Source organism: Perognathus longimembris, chromosome 6 (genome assembly GCF_023159225.1).
Source record: "Perognathus longimembris pacificus isolate PPM17 chromosome 6, ASM2315922v1, whole genome shotgun sequence".
NCBI classification, from domain to species: domain Eukaryota; kingdom Metazoa; phylum Chordata; class Mammalia; order Rodentia; family Heteromyidae; genus Perognathus; species Perognathus longimembris.
Window position 1 is genome coordinate 16,471,607 of NC_063166.1, and position 19,108 is coordinate 16,490,714.

The 19,108-nt window shown below is 35.6% G+C and overlaps 1 protein-coding gene across 1 annotated transcript; it reads right to left on the minus strand.

The window, feature by feature from the left end:
- Positions 1 to 33: 33 nt before the first annotated feature.
- On the minus strand, positions 34 to 983 carry LOC125352870 (putative olfactory receptor 2W6). Its single transcript, XM_048348264.1, has one exon. The coding sequence runs from the start codon at positions 970 to 972 to the stop codon at positions 34 to 36; it is 939 nt and encodes a 312-aa protein (XP_048204221.1). The 5' UTR covers positions 973 to 983.
- Positions 984 to 19,108: the final 18,125 nt, after the last annotated feature.

The window sequence follows — 19,108 nt, forward strand, 5'->3', positions numbered from 1 at the left end:
CTCAAAAGGCAATCCCCAAACCTGAACACTCTATTATCCTTCTGTACTTCCCTTTCCTAGCACCTTCTTTATGGCCTCTTTAACATCTTTGTTTCTGAGGGTATAGATCAAGGGATTAACACTGGGAGTGACAATGGTGTAGAAAAGAGTAAGGAACTTGCCCTGGTCCTGGGAGTAAGTGTTAGCTGGCTGGAGGTACATGTATATGATTGTACCATAGAAGAGAGAGACAACAATTAGGTGAGAGCTACAGGTACTGAAGGCTTTCTTTCTTCCAGCAGCTGACTTGATTCGAATCACTGCTTGTGCTATGTAACCATAAGATATGAGGATGAGGATGAGTGGTGCCAGGATGATAAAGATTGCCAAGGAAAATGCCAGTGTCTCAAGGGTCATAGTGTCTACACAGGCCATGCCAATCAGTGCTGGCATCTCACACAGAAAGTGGTCCACTCTCCTGTGCCCACAGCGGGGTAGCATCAATGTCTGGGGTGCCATTATGAGAGAATTGCCAAAGCCGCTCAACCATGCCACAGATGCCAGCTGCCCACAGAGACGAGGGTGCATGATGATGGTGTAGTGCAGAGGTTTGCAGACAGCAGCATAGCGGTCGTATGCCATGACAGCCAGGAGGACACACTCTACCCCTCCCAGGGCCAAGACAAAGTAAAGTTGGATTGCACAACCCAGGTAGCTGATGGTTTTATCTGGGCCCCAAAGGTTGTAGAGCATCTGAGGGATGGAGCCTGTGGTGAAACACATGTCCAGGAATGAGAGGTTGGCCAAGAAGAAATACATGGGTGTGTGAAGCCGGGAATCCAGTGCTGAAAGCAAGATGATAGTCATGTTGCCAAGAAGAGTCAGCAGATAAAAGGTGAGGACCACCACAAAGAGGATGACCTCTAAGTGGGGACGGTCAGAGAAGCCCACCAGAATAAAGCCTTCAAAAGAACTGACATTGACCTTTTCCATCAGTGACCACAGGTTACCTGTTGAGAGCGAGATATGAGCGAGATATGGAATGACTGATATAATCTTAGAATAAAATCATCCTTAGAATTATTAGATGCTTGACCTCAATTTTCAATAGGTCCTGATTAAATCATTATTTGGTCTGCAAAGCACAGTATTTTGGAGATTTTTCAAGTTCCTCCATGTGATATTTTTATCAATATTTCACATTTTTAATTTGATAATATGTCAAATAATTTATTTTTAGAAGGTATTTTGCAAGGGAATAAACACATAAAAATTTCACATTTTTTAATCATAGGGCCACACCAGCTTGTCCTAATCAGTTATAACCGGTGTAAAGGAGTAAGGGCTTGAATCTTTTGATCAGAGAACTACACTTCCTGTCAGGAGGAGAAATCTCATTCTACACAGTTTCATGAATACAGAAAACCCTGAGTCATATGCAAACTCAATGGAGTGAAAGTGATGAAGCAAAATTAGAATGAAGATTATCTCATCCTTTGTATCTTTACTTCTGATCCTATTCCTTTCTGTTTACTGAGGCATAGCTCTGATATGCACGTGTCCAAAATGAGCGTAATGAACAGTTTGTGTCATTACCTTAATGTTCCCTTTATCCTATCTCTCCTAAACCTCTGTAAATTACATTACATTAAATTTGTGTTTTTTACTCTAGTACTTGTGGTTTTTCAGTGTTAGCAATGCTTTTCCATAAAGAAAAAGCAATCCCTCAAATAAATTCCAGTGAAATGAATATTGGACACTTATTTGATAACCTTCCCCTTGTTTTAATCATAAAAAGTCCACTTTCAGGAATCTTATATTATTTTATCTGTCCTGATCTTGTAGAACTAAAATGTTTTATATCTTTTATGATACTTTATATCCTAAATTATTTGATGGTGGTTTTATTTCTTAAGATAATCGTATAATGTCAATTAACCAAAGACAAAGTTCCACTTACTGATATTTTAAAATCTTTTCCTAAGCAGTTCGTAAGAAGTAGCAGGGCTGAGACTTTTATTTAAAAGCAGTGCAATGGGTTTGGGGATGTAAGTCAGTGGTAGAGTGCTTGCCTGGCCACCCCAAGTTTTGGTAAGGTCCAGCCTGGTCAAAAGAAAAAGAAATATATTGTATCTCAGGAATATTGGGAACATAAAATAAGGTGCTACTACCCTAATTATGGATTGCTATAATTAAATAATGTAGAGTGTGTTCCTAACAATACGTTTAGGATTTTGTATATTAAAGTTTGACACTTATTCAAAATAAAGGAATTATTAAAGTCATTGCTTCAGAAGCTGTAACAAGCTTCATGAGTATTGATGGATGTGTGATAATATTGATAATAACTAGGTGAACAGACAATACTTTGATATTAGCTAAGGGTAAGTTTGTGTGTGTATATATGTGTTTGTGTGTGTGTACACGTGTGCACGCGTGTGGGTGCGTGCCAGTCTTGGGTGTTGAACTAATGGCCTGTAGCTTTTCCACTCAGAGCTAGTACTCTACTGTTGGAGCCACAGCTCCACTTGCAACTTTTTGCTGGTAAATTAGAGATAAGAATCTCATAGACTTTACTGACCTGACCGGCTTAGAACAATGATCCTCAAATCTCAACTTCCTGAGTAGGATTACAAGAGTAAGCCACCACCTCCTGGCAGGGACACTATTTGTAATCAAGCAAGCTTTGGCAATGAGGGCTTTATCGACAACTCTTGTAAAATAAAAAAAATTCAAAATGCTATTCTGTAATAGTTAAGAATGAATACCATAGGTATGTCACAAATGAGCTTAGAAGGAATATGATAAAATAATGGTATAGATGGATCTGAAGAAGAAACTGTATAAAAGTCTGAAATTTAAATAGTTCCATTTCCTTAAAAATACCTAGAAGTAAGTATGACCATTAAGAAATGGTGATTAATTTTGAATGGTAGATTGCATGCAATTTTGGGTTTTTCTTTGTAAATTTCTATGTTTTAAATACATCAAAATAAAAATAAAATCATGACGTATCCATCATTTGAATATTAACGTGACTAATATTATGTATTGTGAACTAGGCACTAATGCAAAATATTGGATATGGTCTATTGCATAGTTAAGACATGTGCAGGCACTTTAATAAGAACATCTTATATTTTTCTACTGATTCTCTGTGTTGGAGTTCAAAATCAGTGTCAATACTCAGAGTCATGGAGAGCTCATTATTCAATGTGTTCTCATGTGATACAGGATTTTAATTTGCATTTTATTCTTAAAATTGTGCAGTTTGGTAGCTGAGAATGTGGCTTGGCCATAGAATTCTTGCCTATTCATGCACAAAGCCGTGGGTTCCATTCCTCAGCACCACATAAACAGAAATGGCCGGGAGTGGACTGTGGCTCAAGAGGTAGAGTGCTAGCCTTGTGGAAAAAGAAGCCAGGGACAGTGCTCAGGCCCTGAGTCCAAGCCCCAGACTAGAAAGAAAGAAAGTAAAGAAAAGAAATAATTTTTTTCAGTTTGATAAATTCCCATTTAAAAAAAAAATTTGGTGAAGAATAACCACTAAGGAGTTCAAAAGTCTCTTTCTAGGTTCCTGAATGAATGATATTAACCCACAGTCTTTAAAATATGTATGTCAATCCTTTGGAAATAAAGCACATATACATTTAGAATATGAAATACCAGAATAATGAGTTTCATTGGCCATTATTTAGCCACATCCTTAGGTTCTAAAAATGTCACCTTGCTGATAAGTTTGAGGTCTATGTCACAGAGACTTACCAAATTTGTCAGCAACCTCAGAAATGCCATGTCCATGGCTCCTTCTGTTTCCTGAAATTTCACTTAGAAGTCCAAGTGGAATGACCAGAGAGTAGAAAAGGAGAGGAGAAAGAGAGCAATAGTCAATCTCTGAGAAAAGACACAAGATTGAGGGGCAACAGGACTGCGTGGAGCAGAATCTGGATGAATGAATAGTGAATGTTGACAAACATATGCGGACTAGAGCACCTAAGGTATGATAGGCATATCCACATAGCCCACCTCCCAGCTCCAGATGAGGAGCCAGAGAAGCAGTAGCATGAGTGGGTTTTCTGATGTGCACTCAGCACAGGAAGCACTTAAAGATCAAAGAATTAAAATCTACCAAGAAAGACCTTCTTATGGATTTCAGAGTTGCCATGATTGGATTCTTGCTTTTCTGCTTTACTCTGTGGACATTTTATCTCCTCCAAAATTCCCTTAACTCATTACCTCTAACAAGGGTTGAGATAATTTAAGGTCTCAGAGGAAATACCACTCTTCCCAACACACACACACACACACACACACACACACACACACACACACACACATTTGAGAGAGAAAAATGAATCTTTTCACGGAAGCAATTTTAATCAAGATCAGTCAGTAGTTGGGAACCAGTGTTAAGCCACAGAGAGCGGCCAGCCCAGCCTCAATGTAGCATGTTGGAATTCAGGGACAACGCATAGAATGCTGTATTTGGGCCTTGGTTTCTTTTTATGATACATGTTTTCTACCATTTGCTAGTGCATGCAGTGCAAAAAGGTGGTATTTAAGTGCCTTTATCGTTTGTTTACTTAAGAATACTTTTCAGGGCTGGGGATATAGCCTAGTGGCAAGAGTGCCTGCCTCGGATACACGAGGCCCTAGGTTCGATTCCCCAGCACCACATATACAGAAAACGGCCAGAAGCGGCGCTGTGGCTCAAGTGGCAGAGTGCTGGCCTTGAGCGGGAAGAAGCCAGGGACAGTGCTCAGGCCCTGAGTCCAAGGCCCAGGACTGGCCAAAAAAAAAAAGAATACTTTTCAGTACAATTTTAAGATGCATAAAAATAAGGGTTGGCCGGAATGTTTTCTAGTTAAAACATATGTAGCAAGAGAAGGAAGGCAGATTTAGGAAAGATTCGTGCTGACATTTTAAATTAGTACAAAAATAGAAAATAACCTATCATAGTAAAATAAGTTAAAATGTTCAATTCACCCAATTTGATATAAAATTATTAAAATAATCCCATGAAAGTTGCTATCCAATTGATAAATAACTTTAGCTCAACTGTTAGATTAGGTTAACAGATACGAGTTTTTAAAATAAATAACAGTATACATGAGTTGTTCAGATCACTTTATTGTCTGTAAAAGTTGTAAGGTAAATAATATAGAAGCCACTTGTGTGAAAAACATATGTTCTACATTTTGCTATCAAAGACTTCTAAGGCAAATAAACTTCACATGCTACCTGTTCAGGCAGAGAATTTAGTAGATACACATGATACACTATCTATAAATATACGTTATTCATTTTAAATATTCTTAACATTTGAATGATCATTATTATTGGCAGTAGTAATAGCCTATTAACTTCAGTGATTATGAATATTTTAATCAAATAAAAAGATTTGAATATTGTGCTTCATGTTGAATATTGTGCTTTAAATATGAACATTACTAGGATCCTCAGTGTAGTAGGTAGCATGTCAGTCTCATAATTACAAACATCACTAAAATTATATAATATTCATACTACTTATTACACTGGTAGGCATGGAATATTTTAACTAGAAACAATGATAACATTGTTATCTCCATTTATGAGTGAGTAGTATGTAATCATTTTGGGTAATAGAAATATTGAAATACGCAGTTGAACACTCAAAGCTAGTCAATATTAATTATGCTTATCAGCTAACTTCTTCACATAGTTACATGAGCTATTCCCTTGAGATGCTTACATTTAAGATTGAGTTGTTAGTTTGTAGCACATCCTTTTACCTTAATATTTTTTCATGGAAGTTAGGGAGAAATACCTTGAGAATTTTATGATCTCAAGAATCTTCTATCAGAGATAATGAATCCCTATGAGAAATGGAGAAGACAAGGTCTCATGAGACATTTTACTCAATAAAAGTTGTGAAATTTGCCAGCCAGGGAATAAAATTCAGAAACAATATTTTTTTGGCCATTTTTATTTTATCTCTTTTATTTAAAGTTGGTACATCACAACCCCAACTTATTACAAGTGCACCTACACTTAAAACTGATGGAAATATGATAGAAAGGTGTGTTTCATGAACTAAAATAACACAATTCAAAGAATCACACGTGTTTGCAAGAAATACTTCATAGCATGCTACAGTATGACTTGCTATATTGTCATTTGGTAGAATGAGAAAGAAAGTCAGGGTTGGGAATGTGGCTTAGTGGTAGAGTTGCCTAGCATGCATCAAGTCCTGGGTTTGATTCCTCAGTACCACATACACAAAAAAGCCAGAAGTGGTGCTGTGGCTCAAGTGGTAGAGGGCTAACCTTGAGCCCGGGACAGTGCCAAGGCCTGGAGTTCAAGCCCCAGGAAGTCAAAGGAAAGAAAAGGAAAAAAGTCAATACCATCATTCTAATTACTGTCATTGTAGTTTTTGCAGAAGTGAAGAAAATATTAGAATACTCTAATCATCCATGAATTGTATTAAAATTTGATGTCAAAGATCCAATGCTTCTTTGAATTTTATTTCCCAAAACTGTTTCATGATTTATTTTTACCTCTCTGTTGTTTGTCCAGTCATAAAGTTTTAAAACACCACAGTTTTCTTGATCATCTTGTTCCTTAAATGCTTATGTTCATTAGGCTTCTAAATCTCCTATGACATCTGTCTTCCATCTCTCTGGCTTCTGTTCCTTCCCATTTCTTCTGTATTGGCCTGGTTCTCTGACCTTTGCTCAATTAAGCCTGTTGATTAATTCTTGCATTTTGCTATTTATTATCATCTTTCACTTTGCTACAAAAGAAGCCTCTATCATGACATACTTAAAGTGGAAGCTTTTATGCCTAGAGATACATGTGTATTTTTAATACTGATTTTGGTACTGAACCAACTCATATTTCCAGATCTCCAAAAAAAAAAAAAACACTTCTGTTTATTTTGTGTTCCAAATGCATTAAACTATTGATCATTTTCCATAAGCAATTAAAAAAATTAAGCCGGGCATTGGTGGTTCATGCTTATAATCCTAGCTACTCAAGAGGCTCAGAGGATCACCAGTCAAGGAGAGCCCAGGCAGGAAAGTCTGTGAGACTCTTAGCTCCAATTTATCACCAGAAAACAGGAAGTGGTACTGTGGCTCAAATTGGTAGAGTGCTGGCCTTGAGCTCAAGGACAACACCCAGACCCTGAGTTCAAGCCCCGTGAACAACAACAAGAAAAAAAATGCAAGAATCTCTAGAAAATAAATTAGAATGAAGAGAAAGAAGAGTAGCAGTAACCTTTGGAAGTAGAATGACTCAAACTCCAGAAGCAATCCTTGCTGGCTTACAAATTAAAAGGCCTTATTTACAATCATTATAAAAGTATTTTGGGGCTGGGAATATGGCCTAGTGGTAAACTCGCCTCATATACATGAAGCCCTGGGTTCGATTCCTCAGTACTACATATATAGAAGCCAGAAGTGGTACTGTGGCTCAAGTGGTACAGTGCTAGCCTTGAGCAAAAAGAAGCCAGTGCTCAGGCCCTGAGTGCAAGGCCCAGGATTGGCAAAAAAAAAAAAAAAAAAGTATTTTGAAGTCATGAAAATTAAAGAAAGGTAAGGAACAGCAAACACTTCTTGTAGTTTCTCATCATATCTCTTCCTTATTCTGTTCTCTTTGATAAAGATGTTCATCCTATAAAAATAATAATAAAGTAATTATGGTTGAAATATACTGTTGTATTTGGCTGTTCCTTATATGGGTTCTAGAGACTCTTGTTTTCAGTTTTGTGTTACTATTTATTTTACAATATAGTGGATTTTAATTTATTAAAAAATTAGGCCTATTACTATAGGGTGATTTCTTGAGAAAAACAAACAAAAATCAACATGAACACAGAGAGGAAAAAGGTAAATTTAAAAGAATTTAGCGAAGGGAAAGGGTATCTTGTAGTTCTGAGGATGATTCCTAGAGTGACGAGGACATGTAGCAAGGACAAAAGAGCCCATGTGAAAGAGCTTTTGTGAGCCACAGCTCCACTTCCAGCTTTGTGCTGACTAATTAGAGATAAGAGTGTCATGAACTTTCCTGCCGGGGCTGGCTTCAAATTATGATCTGAAGATCTCTCAGTCTTGTGAATACTAGGATTACAGGCATGAGCCACGACACAGAAATGAAGAGCTTTCAAAAAACCAAGCCTGGGGCAATTTCAGCAGCTAAGTGAATAATGGTAGTATTGGATTATAACCAATAGACCAAAATAAATATGCCATAATTCAATAATAAATAATCTTATCCAATTATTGAGTATTTACTGATCTAAACAAATGGTTGAATAAATGCCACATTGAGTTAGATTAAGTAACTATTTTTTTTTACTATATAGTAGAGCTCCAATTAATAAAAAATATCCAATGGAAATAGAAATAGCTGTTGCAGGCAAGAGTCATTTCTGAATGAAAGATAAATGACCAAAACTATGTTAAAGTTTATTTCATAACTTCAAAATATTCTTCTTGAAAATAATACAAAAGAAAAATTCAGTAACATTGCAGTGGAGAACTCTAGCAGGAAGGACTTTAACCAAGTGATTAAAAAGTTAACATCACAGTAATAAAATTAGATATCATGCATCTCTCTATATGAAGCATTAAAGGGGGGTACACAATCACTTCTGTAAATTATTGCCAAAAATGTACAATAATAATCAGCATCATAAAAAATACCAGCTTAAGTTCAAATTGAGGGTCCTCTACAAAGCAGTGGTTCAATGTTCTTAACAGTGTGTAGCTGGGAACCAGTGACTCATGCTTGTAATTCTAGCTGTTCAGAAGACTGAAATCTGATGATCAAAGTCCAAAGGCAGCCCAGCTAGGAAAGTTCCTGAGTCTTTATCTTCAGTTAACCACCAAAAAGCCAGAAGTGGAGCTGTGGCTCAAGTGGTTGAACACTAGCCTTGAGCAAAAACAAAAACAAAAACAAAACAAACAGCAAAATACCCAGGTCCTAAGTTCAAGCCCCAGGACAAGCACACACACACACACACACACACACACACACACACACACACCCCTTGTATATGTGAAGGAAAAGCAAAGGCAGACTAAGGAATTGTCTTGGATTGAAGGCTACTGATGAAAGCCAGCAACTAAATGCAATTTGGGACCCTGAACTGCATCCTAGAACACTTTGATAGTGTTTCATTAATGTTAATTTCCCATACTTTGACAAGTGTGCTGATTATGCAACATACCAGTGCTACAAAAAATGATTTGAAGGAATACAGAAGTCTCTGCATGAGTTTTGCAACTTGTAAAGGCTAAAATTATTTCTAATTAAAATACATTCCGAATAATTGATTTAAAGGACATTTAACTTAAATGCAAAGCAAACACACACACATATACTTACACACATATGTATAATTTGTGTTTCTTAATAATGTAAGATGTCCTTTAAAAAGCAATATATTAAGATACTCTACAACCCTCTTTTCCTACGAAAGAAGGCATGGCTTTGCGGCAAACCTCAGATAGTTTTTGCAAAAATCCTCCTATCAAGGTTTGCATAATCTTCATATTACATCCAGTCTGCTTCAGGCAGCTCGGGCATTTTTAAATTGTCTTGGTTATGAAGGTAAAGAGATGCTAGTTTATAGAAGGATGGTCCTTGCCCTCTTGTGCTTTCAGCCACACACAAAGCTCACAATTTCATCTGTAAATAGGTTAAAACAGTACACTCATATACAGTTTATTTTTCCCCTAAAACTGAAATTTTAATTGAATTACTACATCGGTTCCCCTTATGGGCTTCCACATACTTGATGACAAGGTAAGTTTATAATTCTGAAGATCAGAAATTGAAAATGCTTCTGTGTGCTAATATCAAGATAAAAGCATCCTGTCAGGTAGTAAGGTGGTCAGTTAGGAAAGCAAGCCAAGCCAGAAGTAGATAGAAGCCTTTCTTCACAAAGATAATGTAACAATGTCAATCTTTGCCAATATTCCATTGCCCCCAAAAGGAGCAGCATCAGGTGGTTTGGTATAGATGTATGGCTGCTGAGACTGACAAGACCTGATTAAAAGGACCTGTTCTTATATGAACCCAGAGAACCAGGAGAAAGGTAGGAAGAGCTTCAAGTAGAAAAGTATTGAGAGTAAAGTACCTTAGCTAAGAGATGGTGGCCATAACCCCAATAAGATGGCTGCAAATAGGCTAAGAGTGTAGATACAGTCATACAGTCACGGCCATGTGCTCCGTAATGATGTTCTGGTTGAAGATAGACTACATCTATCTATCTATCTATCTATCTATCTATCTATCTATCTATCTATCTATCTATCTATCTATATCTCCCAGGGGTCCTAGAGGATCATAATGAAACTGGAAAGAAAAAAGTGGCATTGCAGCTGTTAAAATGGTTAGCTCCATAAGTGATTCCTATGCTTATGGTGATGCTAACGTAAACCATCCTGTGCTAGCAGACATATAAAGGTGATGTTTATACAATTAAACATAGCATATAATATCAGATGAATGGCCATGATACTGATTTACGTTCACTACAGTATTCTTTTCTTTAAAAAATATACTCTTGCTGTTTACAAACCAAAAGCTTACTTTAAAACTGCATGCTCTATCAGGAGCTGGAGGCTCACACCTCTAATCCTAGCTACTCAGGAGGCTGAAATATGAGGATCAAGGCAGGAAAGTCCACGGGACTCTATCTCTAATTAACCAGCAGAAAGACTACAAGTGGAGCTGTGGTTCTCAAATGGTAGAGGACAAGCCTTGAGTGAAAGAGTCATGAATTTTATGTACCACTCTGAGCACAAACAAACAAAACAAAAACCCTTCATGCTGTTTTATGCTGGCAGCAACCCTCATAAGTTTTGTTTCTGCAGCTCTTGACTGACCTGTACTATTTATGATGCACACACGATGGACTTTCTCAGTGTTGCATCTCTTATTCTCTGTGAAAGCAACCTGACTTTTGCTTTGATGTCTTAGACCACAGAACTTCCAAAAAATTTATCATGGTGACAGTTCCCCTTAATTTGCATACACATGGTCTCCAGCCATCTGTAAGACCATATTTTCTCACCAAGATATCTAAGAAATTTGTTCAATGGCTCTTTTCAATACAATGTCCTCAGTATAGGTAATCACCATGGATTTTGAGAGCTGACAAGATAGTCAAGAATATGGTGGTCCCAATTATATCATGGAGTAGATGTGCCTCTGAGGGAAATTGGTAAATATATCACCTCTACCTCTATTTTTGGTAATGGCTGCTCATTGACATGAATTTTTAAAATAACCAAAGCAAGTGAATCTATGAACCAGAAGTTGGATTAATCCACAGAGTAAGAAGATCATAGCAGCAAGATCAGTTGCTATTAAAATGGCCATCTGGAGTGGGCAGTAGTCTATTTCATTCATGGTTTCATCTATTTGTCTTATGCATAGACGAAATAGATTATGAAACTAGAGTCTACTATGTTTTCTGTATCTTTCAGGGAAGCATTATGTTCTAAAGTTCTTGCAGGAGGGAGATTTTATTTGGTCAACTCTAAAGTATGAAGATTTGTTGCAGTCAAACGACGTATACTGTTTTCATTCACAGTCATTTCATGTGGCCCCAGGATGTGAATAAATCTAACCTGTGGCATTCTCCCTGATTCTGATGCCCACCATTTCCTTTGCTAAGCAGAGTAGTGGAAGGTTGAGCTCCTCACATGGGAAAAACCTGAGCTGTCTGAACACTTGGAAAGGTTTGTCCTATCTGTAGCTATCTTGTGTATGAAATAGTCTTTCAGGTCTTGTTACTGAGAGTGTACTGTGTTTAACATAGTCATAATACTGTTGAAAATTAAGCGGGGTTTTTAGAGGTTTTTGATGAATTTTAAATTCTCTTCCCAACTTAAAGGCTCATAAAATACCTGTGAAGAAAACTATCACACACAGCAAGCCTTCGTTTTTGTCTCTTTAGCGCTATAAGAATAAATCTTTTCACCCTTTATTCCCTACAAATGGTCCTTTTACCAGCTTATGCTATTATCAATATCTTGCTTACCTCCAGACTCTGCAATTTCCCCCAAGGAAAAAAGCAACTTCAGATCAACCTCATCATTCTTCACTTCTTGGAATATTAACATTGTTTTGTCTTTGTTACTGTCAGTGGTTGTGATATTTTAAAGTTATTTTGACTTCTATTAGTTCTTGAAGTGTTTTAGACTTCTAAAAGCTATTCTGTTTTGCCTGTAAGTAGAATTCATGACCCAGAGCTAAGTTTGTAATAGACAATATAGATTTGGGTGCCACAGGTTGTTTCATAGGTAGAGTCACAGGAATATTTACCATGGAATTGCCAAAGCTTAATTTCATAACCTATCACTTACACAGGATCCTTCCAATACCACAGAAAAGGCCCTACAAACTTGTTCACATAAGTATATATTAATGCAAGATTTATAAAACAATATTTGATATACACTTGATTAAAGTTACTCTCTTTCCTATTTCACGTCTCTCTGTTACAAATTTCATGTTCATGGGTAATGAAGTAGCTATGAAGTACTTTTATCATCTAGCCAAGAGAAAGTTGTGTTACAGGTATAGTTCAATGTATTGTTCACAGTTATTTCAGTTCACAGGTAGACAGTTATTGTTAGCCCTCATGGTGCAGGAACAGCGGCTAGGAATACTCTAGTACTTCTGACTACTTACTTGCTAATGTCATTCCTTAAGGTGCAGGGACAGAATGTGATTTTCCCAAGTGCCTGTGGTGTGAGAGCCAGTGGTTAGTCACTTAATAAAAACTCATAAGTTTAAAATCTCTGGGGGAGGAGGGTATGAGGGAGGAGGTAACAAACAGTACAAGAAATGTACCCAAGGCCTAACATATGAAACTCTAACCTCTCTGTACATCACTTTGACAATAAATAAAAAAAACATTTTAAATCTCATAAACTTTAAAAGCTTTACTTCTCATAAAGCACTGACAAGAAAATAAGTAGGCAAATTACAAACTGTAATACATTGTTCATAAACCATATGTCTAATAAGAGACTGCATACAGAACAACTATGTAAAACTACTCATACAAATCCATTATCTTAAGACAAACACCCTAGTTTTAAAAAAATGACTTGGACACAAAAGATGATATGTGTAGCCAATAAACACATGAAATAAATTTACCACACGAATAAGTTACTGGTTAATGAGCCAGCAAGGAAATGACTGCTAAAATTATATACCTATGTACCCACTACATTGGGTAAAATTGAAAACAAATGAGGCTACCAAATATTGCCAAAAATGACATAGAGAATTCTCTAATCAGATAAGTGTACTGTACTAATTGAGAAAAAAATATATTTAAAATTTAGCGATACTGGACAATGACTTTGAGGATTCTAGACAAGCACTTTTTTTAAAAAAAAAAAAGAAAGAAAAGTTCTTCCTTGTTTATCCCATTTTTCTCCAACAAATCTTTGAGAAAGCTTTAAAAAATATTGTAAAATAATCCACACAATAGTACAAATTTTCTCTTGACCATCCTTGCTTCTATCTGGAGATAACCCCTGGTATTATGCTTTAAAAATGATTTTTAAATATACATTAAGCTTTAATTTGCTTCAAACCACATTTCCACTTCTTGGGGTTTTTGTTGTTGTTGTTTTTCTATAACAGTATCACTATTAGTCCAAGCTAGATTGCTGATTCTTTATGTGTGCATTCAGGAATACTTCAGGGGAATATCACCAAGCAAGCCATCTGTTGAGATGAATAGTTTCTTATTTTAGGTGAAAACATACTATTATACTCAGTCAATATATTATTTAGTAAACTACCTACTAAAGGATTTATATTTTTTCCATTTCTAGCTTTAATATTCCTGTGATAAAATATATCTTTTTATTTGTTCTTCACATAGTCTTAGTTTCCTTCTTTATGAGAAAAATTCCTAGGAACAATAGTATTGTGTTGACAATGCATGTAGGATTTTACAAAATATTGCTGTATGTTTCTCTAGAAAGCTATAATACTTTTAACATCCACCAGTAATCCATAAGAAACTTTCCCCCCTCATTCTCATTACTAAGATTAAATTTTACTTTTAAAACCTAGTCAAGTGTAGTGAACTTTATCTTCATTATTTTAATGCATCTTTATTTGATAAACTGATCATATTTTCTTTTATCTGTTGATCATTTAGAATAGCTGTTTTTTCACTTCTCTCATTGATATAAGTTACCATTTTCATATTTGGCTATTTTTGTGGCTTTTTTTCCGAATTCATTCCTCCTATTTTTTTTCAGAACTTTATGTGTTCCAAATGTATATGTCTAAAAAAGAAGTCAAAATCAATTTGTACATTATGGAATGTAAAAACGTAGTGTGTGACTTAAACTTTATACTATGAGTAAATTTAAACTAGGCAATTAAGGGGTCTTTTGCACTTTTGAACTAAAGAAAATTTTAGTAACTAAACCTGGAAATTTAGAGTCCATGAAAGAAAAGCTATACTAGGCATATTGAGAACATTGTTAAATAAGAAAAAAAAATCAAACTTTCATGTAAAATACATCGCAAAGCAAACTAGTAAACATTTTTAAGATAAATGATCTTCGCTATTTAGAAATCAAAGGTTCAAAAGTATGTCACATCAGACAGTATCTTATGGAATCTGTATATGAAATGAAGAATTCCTCTCTAATAGGAGTGTTTGTAGAGAAGTCTGAAGCATCTACAAAAGAAAATAAATTCCAATCCAACAACACAAAGTTCAATTTTTATTTCACAAGATACTTTAGTTCTTGTTGTCATCCTTTTTGTGTTAGACAAATTTAAGGACTCAGTCTCTAGAGAAAGTTTTGTTTCTTTTCCTTTTCTGAGCAAATCAGTGATGAAAGAACGCTACCAGTTCTTAGAGCTCTCCTCCCTTTTTTCCCATTGGGCATGTGGTTAACCACTATAAAATGCAAGGGAAGACCTTCCAAATGTAGTGCAGAGAAACCAAAGCAAGCACCAATATTTATAAAGTACTTTTACTCATTTTGCAAAACTGACTGGAAAAATAATCTATTTAAAAAAAAAAAAAGAGCTGCTGGTACCCCAAACTTGAAGCCACGTGACACCAATGCAACACATTCTGATTGCAGTTTTTCATCTTCATTCTTCAGCTTACTCTCAGTGGAAGTCTTATGTCTTGTTACATTTTAAGTGTAACTAAAAGAAACTGGATTCACGTCACCAAATAAACGATACAAGTAAATCGTGTGTGTGTGTGTAAGTGCCATTGTATTTGTATGCTTTAAATTACTCTTGGAATTCAACTCTACTTGGACATCAAAATGAACTAATTGATCTCTAATGTTTAAATTGTAGGTAAGTAGAACACAGCTCTAAGATATTACTAAACAAAATTGCATTAAGATTTGACTGCTTTTTCAATGTATTTATAATCTCTGTAGGAAAATAACAGGTTAGTCTTTGCTTCTAATACTTGGTTTGCTACTTAACAGCTCTAGGATTTGAGGGAAGCAATCTAACTTCTCAGTGTGTATAAACTTATATTTCTGACCACAAAACTAATCTTTTATACACTGGGGATTTGGGTTTTTTCCCCTCAAATTTCTACAGCAAGCCAATCTACAATGTGTTAGTGTGGTGTGAACGAAATAATTGCTACAATTTATCCTCGTATTTCAGCAAAAAGATAGTATTTAAGGGAGTATCTCATAAAGATGTGAGATAACTTAAGAAAATGGAAATTGTTTTTATGCTGAAAAGAAATCATATTACAGAAGATAAAGGTCATACCCACAGGTCTTGCTCAAATATATAATGCCTTCCTGGCAGTTTGGGCACTAACATTCTTTTGCTCTGTGTGATGGAGCTTAAAGAGATGCTTGCAAGACCATGTTGAACCTCATCTTTATGAATATTTAAACTCAGATACAGAATAAGAAAATCTAAGAGGGTGATGATAGATATGTCAACCAATATACAGGTTTAAAAAAAGAAAGTAATGACATGTATTTATTTAGGAAAGCATTCTAAAGGTACTAAGGTACTGCAAGATGATCACAGATAAAAATCATAAAAATAGCATCAGAAACTTTTTAAACTATTGCTTAAACCCAGTTGCTATGAGCTTTCTGATCACTTGAATATACATATATTTGATGGATAACTCAGTGCTTGCTATTCAAAGGGAAAATATATTATCTTGACATGGAGCTTTACTTGAAAGTAGAGGAATCTGCTTTATGGCCTTAGCACCAATTGCAATCCAAAGGAGGAGGCATTAGAAGGTAAGTAATCAGTAGGCTATCTCTTATGATTCCAGAGGTGTGGATTAAGGACATCCTCACGTTTGTTTTGTTTTGCTTTATGAGCAAACATTTTCACCTAAAATTAGTGATATGAGTCAGAATTCAAACTATTTAAAATTTCCTTAACACAAACAAAACCAAAAGTATCTAAAGATATGCTTTTGTAAAACAATTTTTCTTATTTAAAAATTTTTATTGTAAAGATGATATATAGAGTGGTTACAGTTAGGTTAGTCAGGTAATGAACTCATTTCCTTTTGAACATTTTCATCCCCTCCTTCATTCTCTCCCAGTTTTTCCCCTTCCAACTTCTCTCCCCACTACATTGTATAGTTCATTTCCAACATAGTGTCTAGTGAGTTTCACTGCTGAAAACAAATTTTAATTGTTATTATAAAGGTGATTTACAGAGCATTTGGGGTGACATGTCACATAAAGGGTACATTTCTTTTGAGTCAATGTCACCCCTTCTCTCACTTTCTCTTAGTTTTAAGATATATGCTTTTAAGAGTAGATAAATGTTTGAGGTTTGTGTGTGTCTGGAAGATGGGCAAATATGCAAACAGTGAATAAAGCAGAATTTGAAAACTTTTATGCTTTGAAATCCCCACTCATTGCTTTCCAGGCTTATTATCATTCCATTCTAATACTTTCTACTAGAGTTATGTTTTCCCCTTTCCTAGTGACCTGATCGCAGAATGTGAGAGGACGTTATGTGTAACAGATGCTCTAATATATTACATTAGAGGCAAAGCAGATGTTGATTTTGTCAAGTTCCCAATCTCAGAGAGAAGGGTCCAATGATTGAAAAGGGATTGCTTATCCTTTTTCTGTTGTCTTTAGCAGAGAAGGCTTCTTCTTGGAATGACATTCTTTTCAGTGAATTCTAAGGAGAAACAACATCAAATCAATGGCCCAGTCAGGGAAGGCGACAGGCTCATGTTAGAGGAGAAAACACATGCATTCTCCTCAATGGTGAGGGACTTCCTGGGTAAGAATGTGAAGAATCATTTTACTCTTCAACATTACATTTGGGAGACCTTATAACTTACCCAAATTGGAACATGTCTGACAATGGAAGCAACTGTTACTAACTGTATCCAGACAGCAGGTGTCAATCTAGCAGTCCTTGGTGAACTAAGTATATGTCCACCCTTATTATATGGACTCATGCCAAGTACAATTCTTGTCCTTGTCACCCCATTTGCATGGGAGGTGGAGATGGGAAGGTCACGATGGTTCAAGGCCAGGAAAAATGTTAGTGAGACCTTATCCCAGAGAACAAGCAGGGCATGATGGATTCATGCCTGTGATCCCAGCTGCTCAGGAAGTATAGGAAGGAGGATTGTGGTCCAAGGTCTTCCAAGTGAAAAAGCAAGAGACTCTACCTAAAAAATAACTAGAACAAAAATGGGCTGAACATATAGCTTAAGTCGTACAGTGCTTGCAAGCATGAGGTCCTGAGTTCAGTCCCTGATACAATTAATTACTTAATTAATTATAGAAATAGATTTGAGGGGATCTACTCAACATTTTTGTAACCTATGGAAATTGAGAACATAAATCTCTTTACTGATGCTGTTTATACTGCTTTGCCTGGTTCCTACATTCATTGCAATGTAACATTCCTTGCAATATAGTTTTTAGCCAAAAGAATCCAAGATATTTCCATAATCCATCCTATAAGCATTCTCTACATTGATTCAGATTAAATTTTAAGGAAGTATTAAGAGTTACAAATAAAGACATTTTCTGTAAAGATTTTGTATCCTCGTGGGGATGAAGTATTAATTAAAGGAAGCCTAGCCTGAGAATAGAGTACAGCAAATTTCTGAGCAAGGCAATTCTTCCAAAAATATTATAAAACTCATATGTCATTATCAGCATATTTAAGAGTAGCATAGAATGAAACAGAAGCAAATTCGTAAGTAAAGTTGTTTGCTCTCTCCCATCTACATTTCATAGGGATAAGACCTCTGTATTTTACAAAGCAAGGAAAGAGATAACATCTTTTGTTTTAGTGGATTGAATCACATTCTAGGAGTATTCTGTAACTTCACTTAGATACATTGAGATATCACTTTTATAAGTATCACTGCTGCTCAGATTTCTTATCAGATGAGAGCAAGAGGACATTTCAGAAATTTCAACAGGAAGAGCGATTCTCCTTTGGTGACTCCAGGAAATTTAAAGTTTTTAAAATCCTAAGTAATTCTTCCAAATATCTCAGCCCTTGGATCATTGTAGTTCTTTTCATCCACACTGCTCCATTTCTTAAGGTAGAGCCCAGGTTAAGTAGTGTGTATTTATTCTTCATATCAGCAAAACTTAGAATATTGTCATAATCTTTAATTTACAGATGAGGAACCTGAAGATCAGAGAATAAATAACATTCCTTAATATAACTAATTAGAGAAGGTGGGCTTATGAGCCCAGAGCTGTTAGCTTTGAATATAATGCTATTAAATAATCCTATACAGATTCTATTGATTTCTAAAAGTAAAAGTATGTATCTCCTTAAATTGTGTCTTATAATTTACTAGACAGATACTACCCTTATTTGTTTGAAGGAAAAGAAGAATTGATGACACTGTAAACATTTGGAAATCACTTTGTTAAACATTTACAAATGTATAAATGCTTTTGAAATATTGAACCAATACTTACATTTTATGAATACATTTTTTACATTAACAGGATCAATTCATAATTTATGAAAATCTTTATCAAAATGATAACTGATATAGTTAATAAATACGCATTTATTAACATTCAGACTTTTTGTTTTTCATTTCAGGGAACCAAAACTTGCACCATTTACC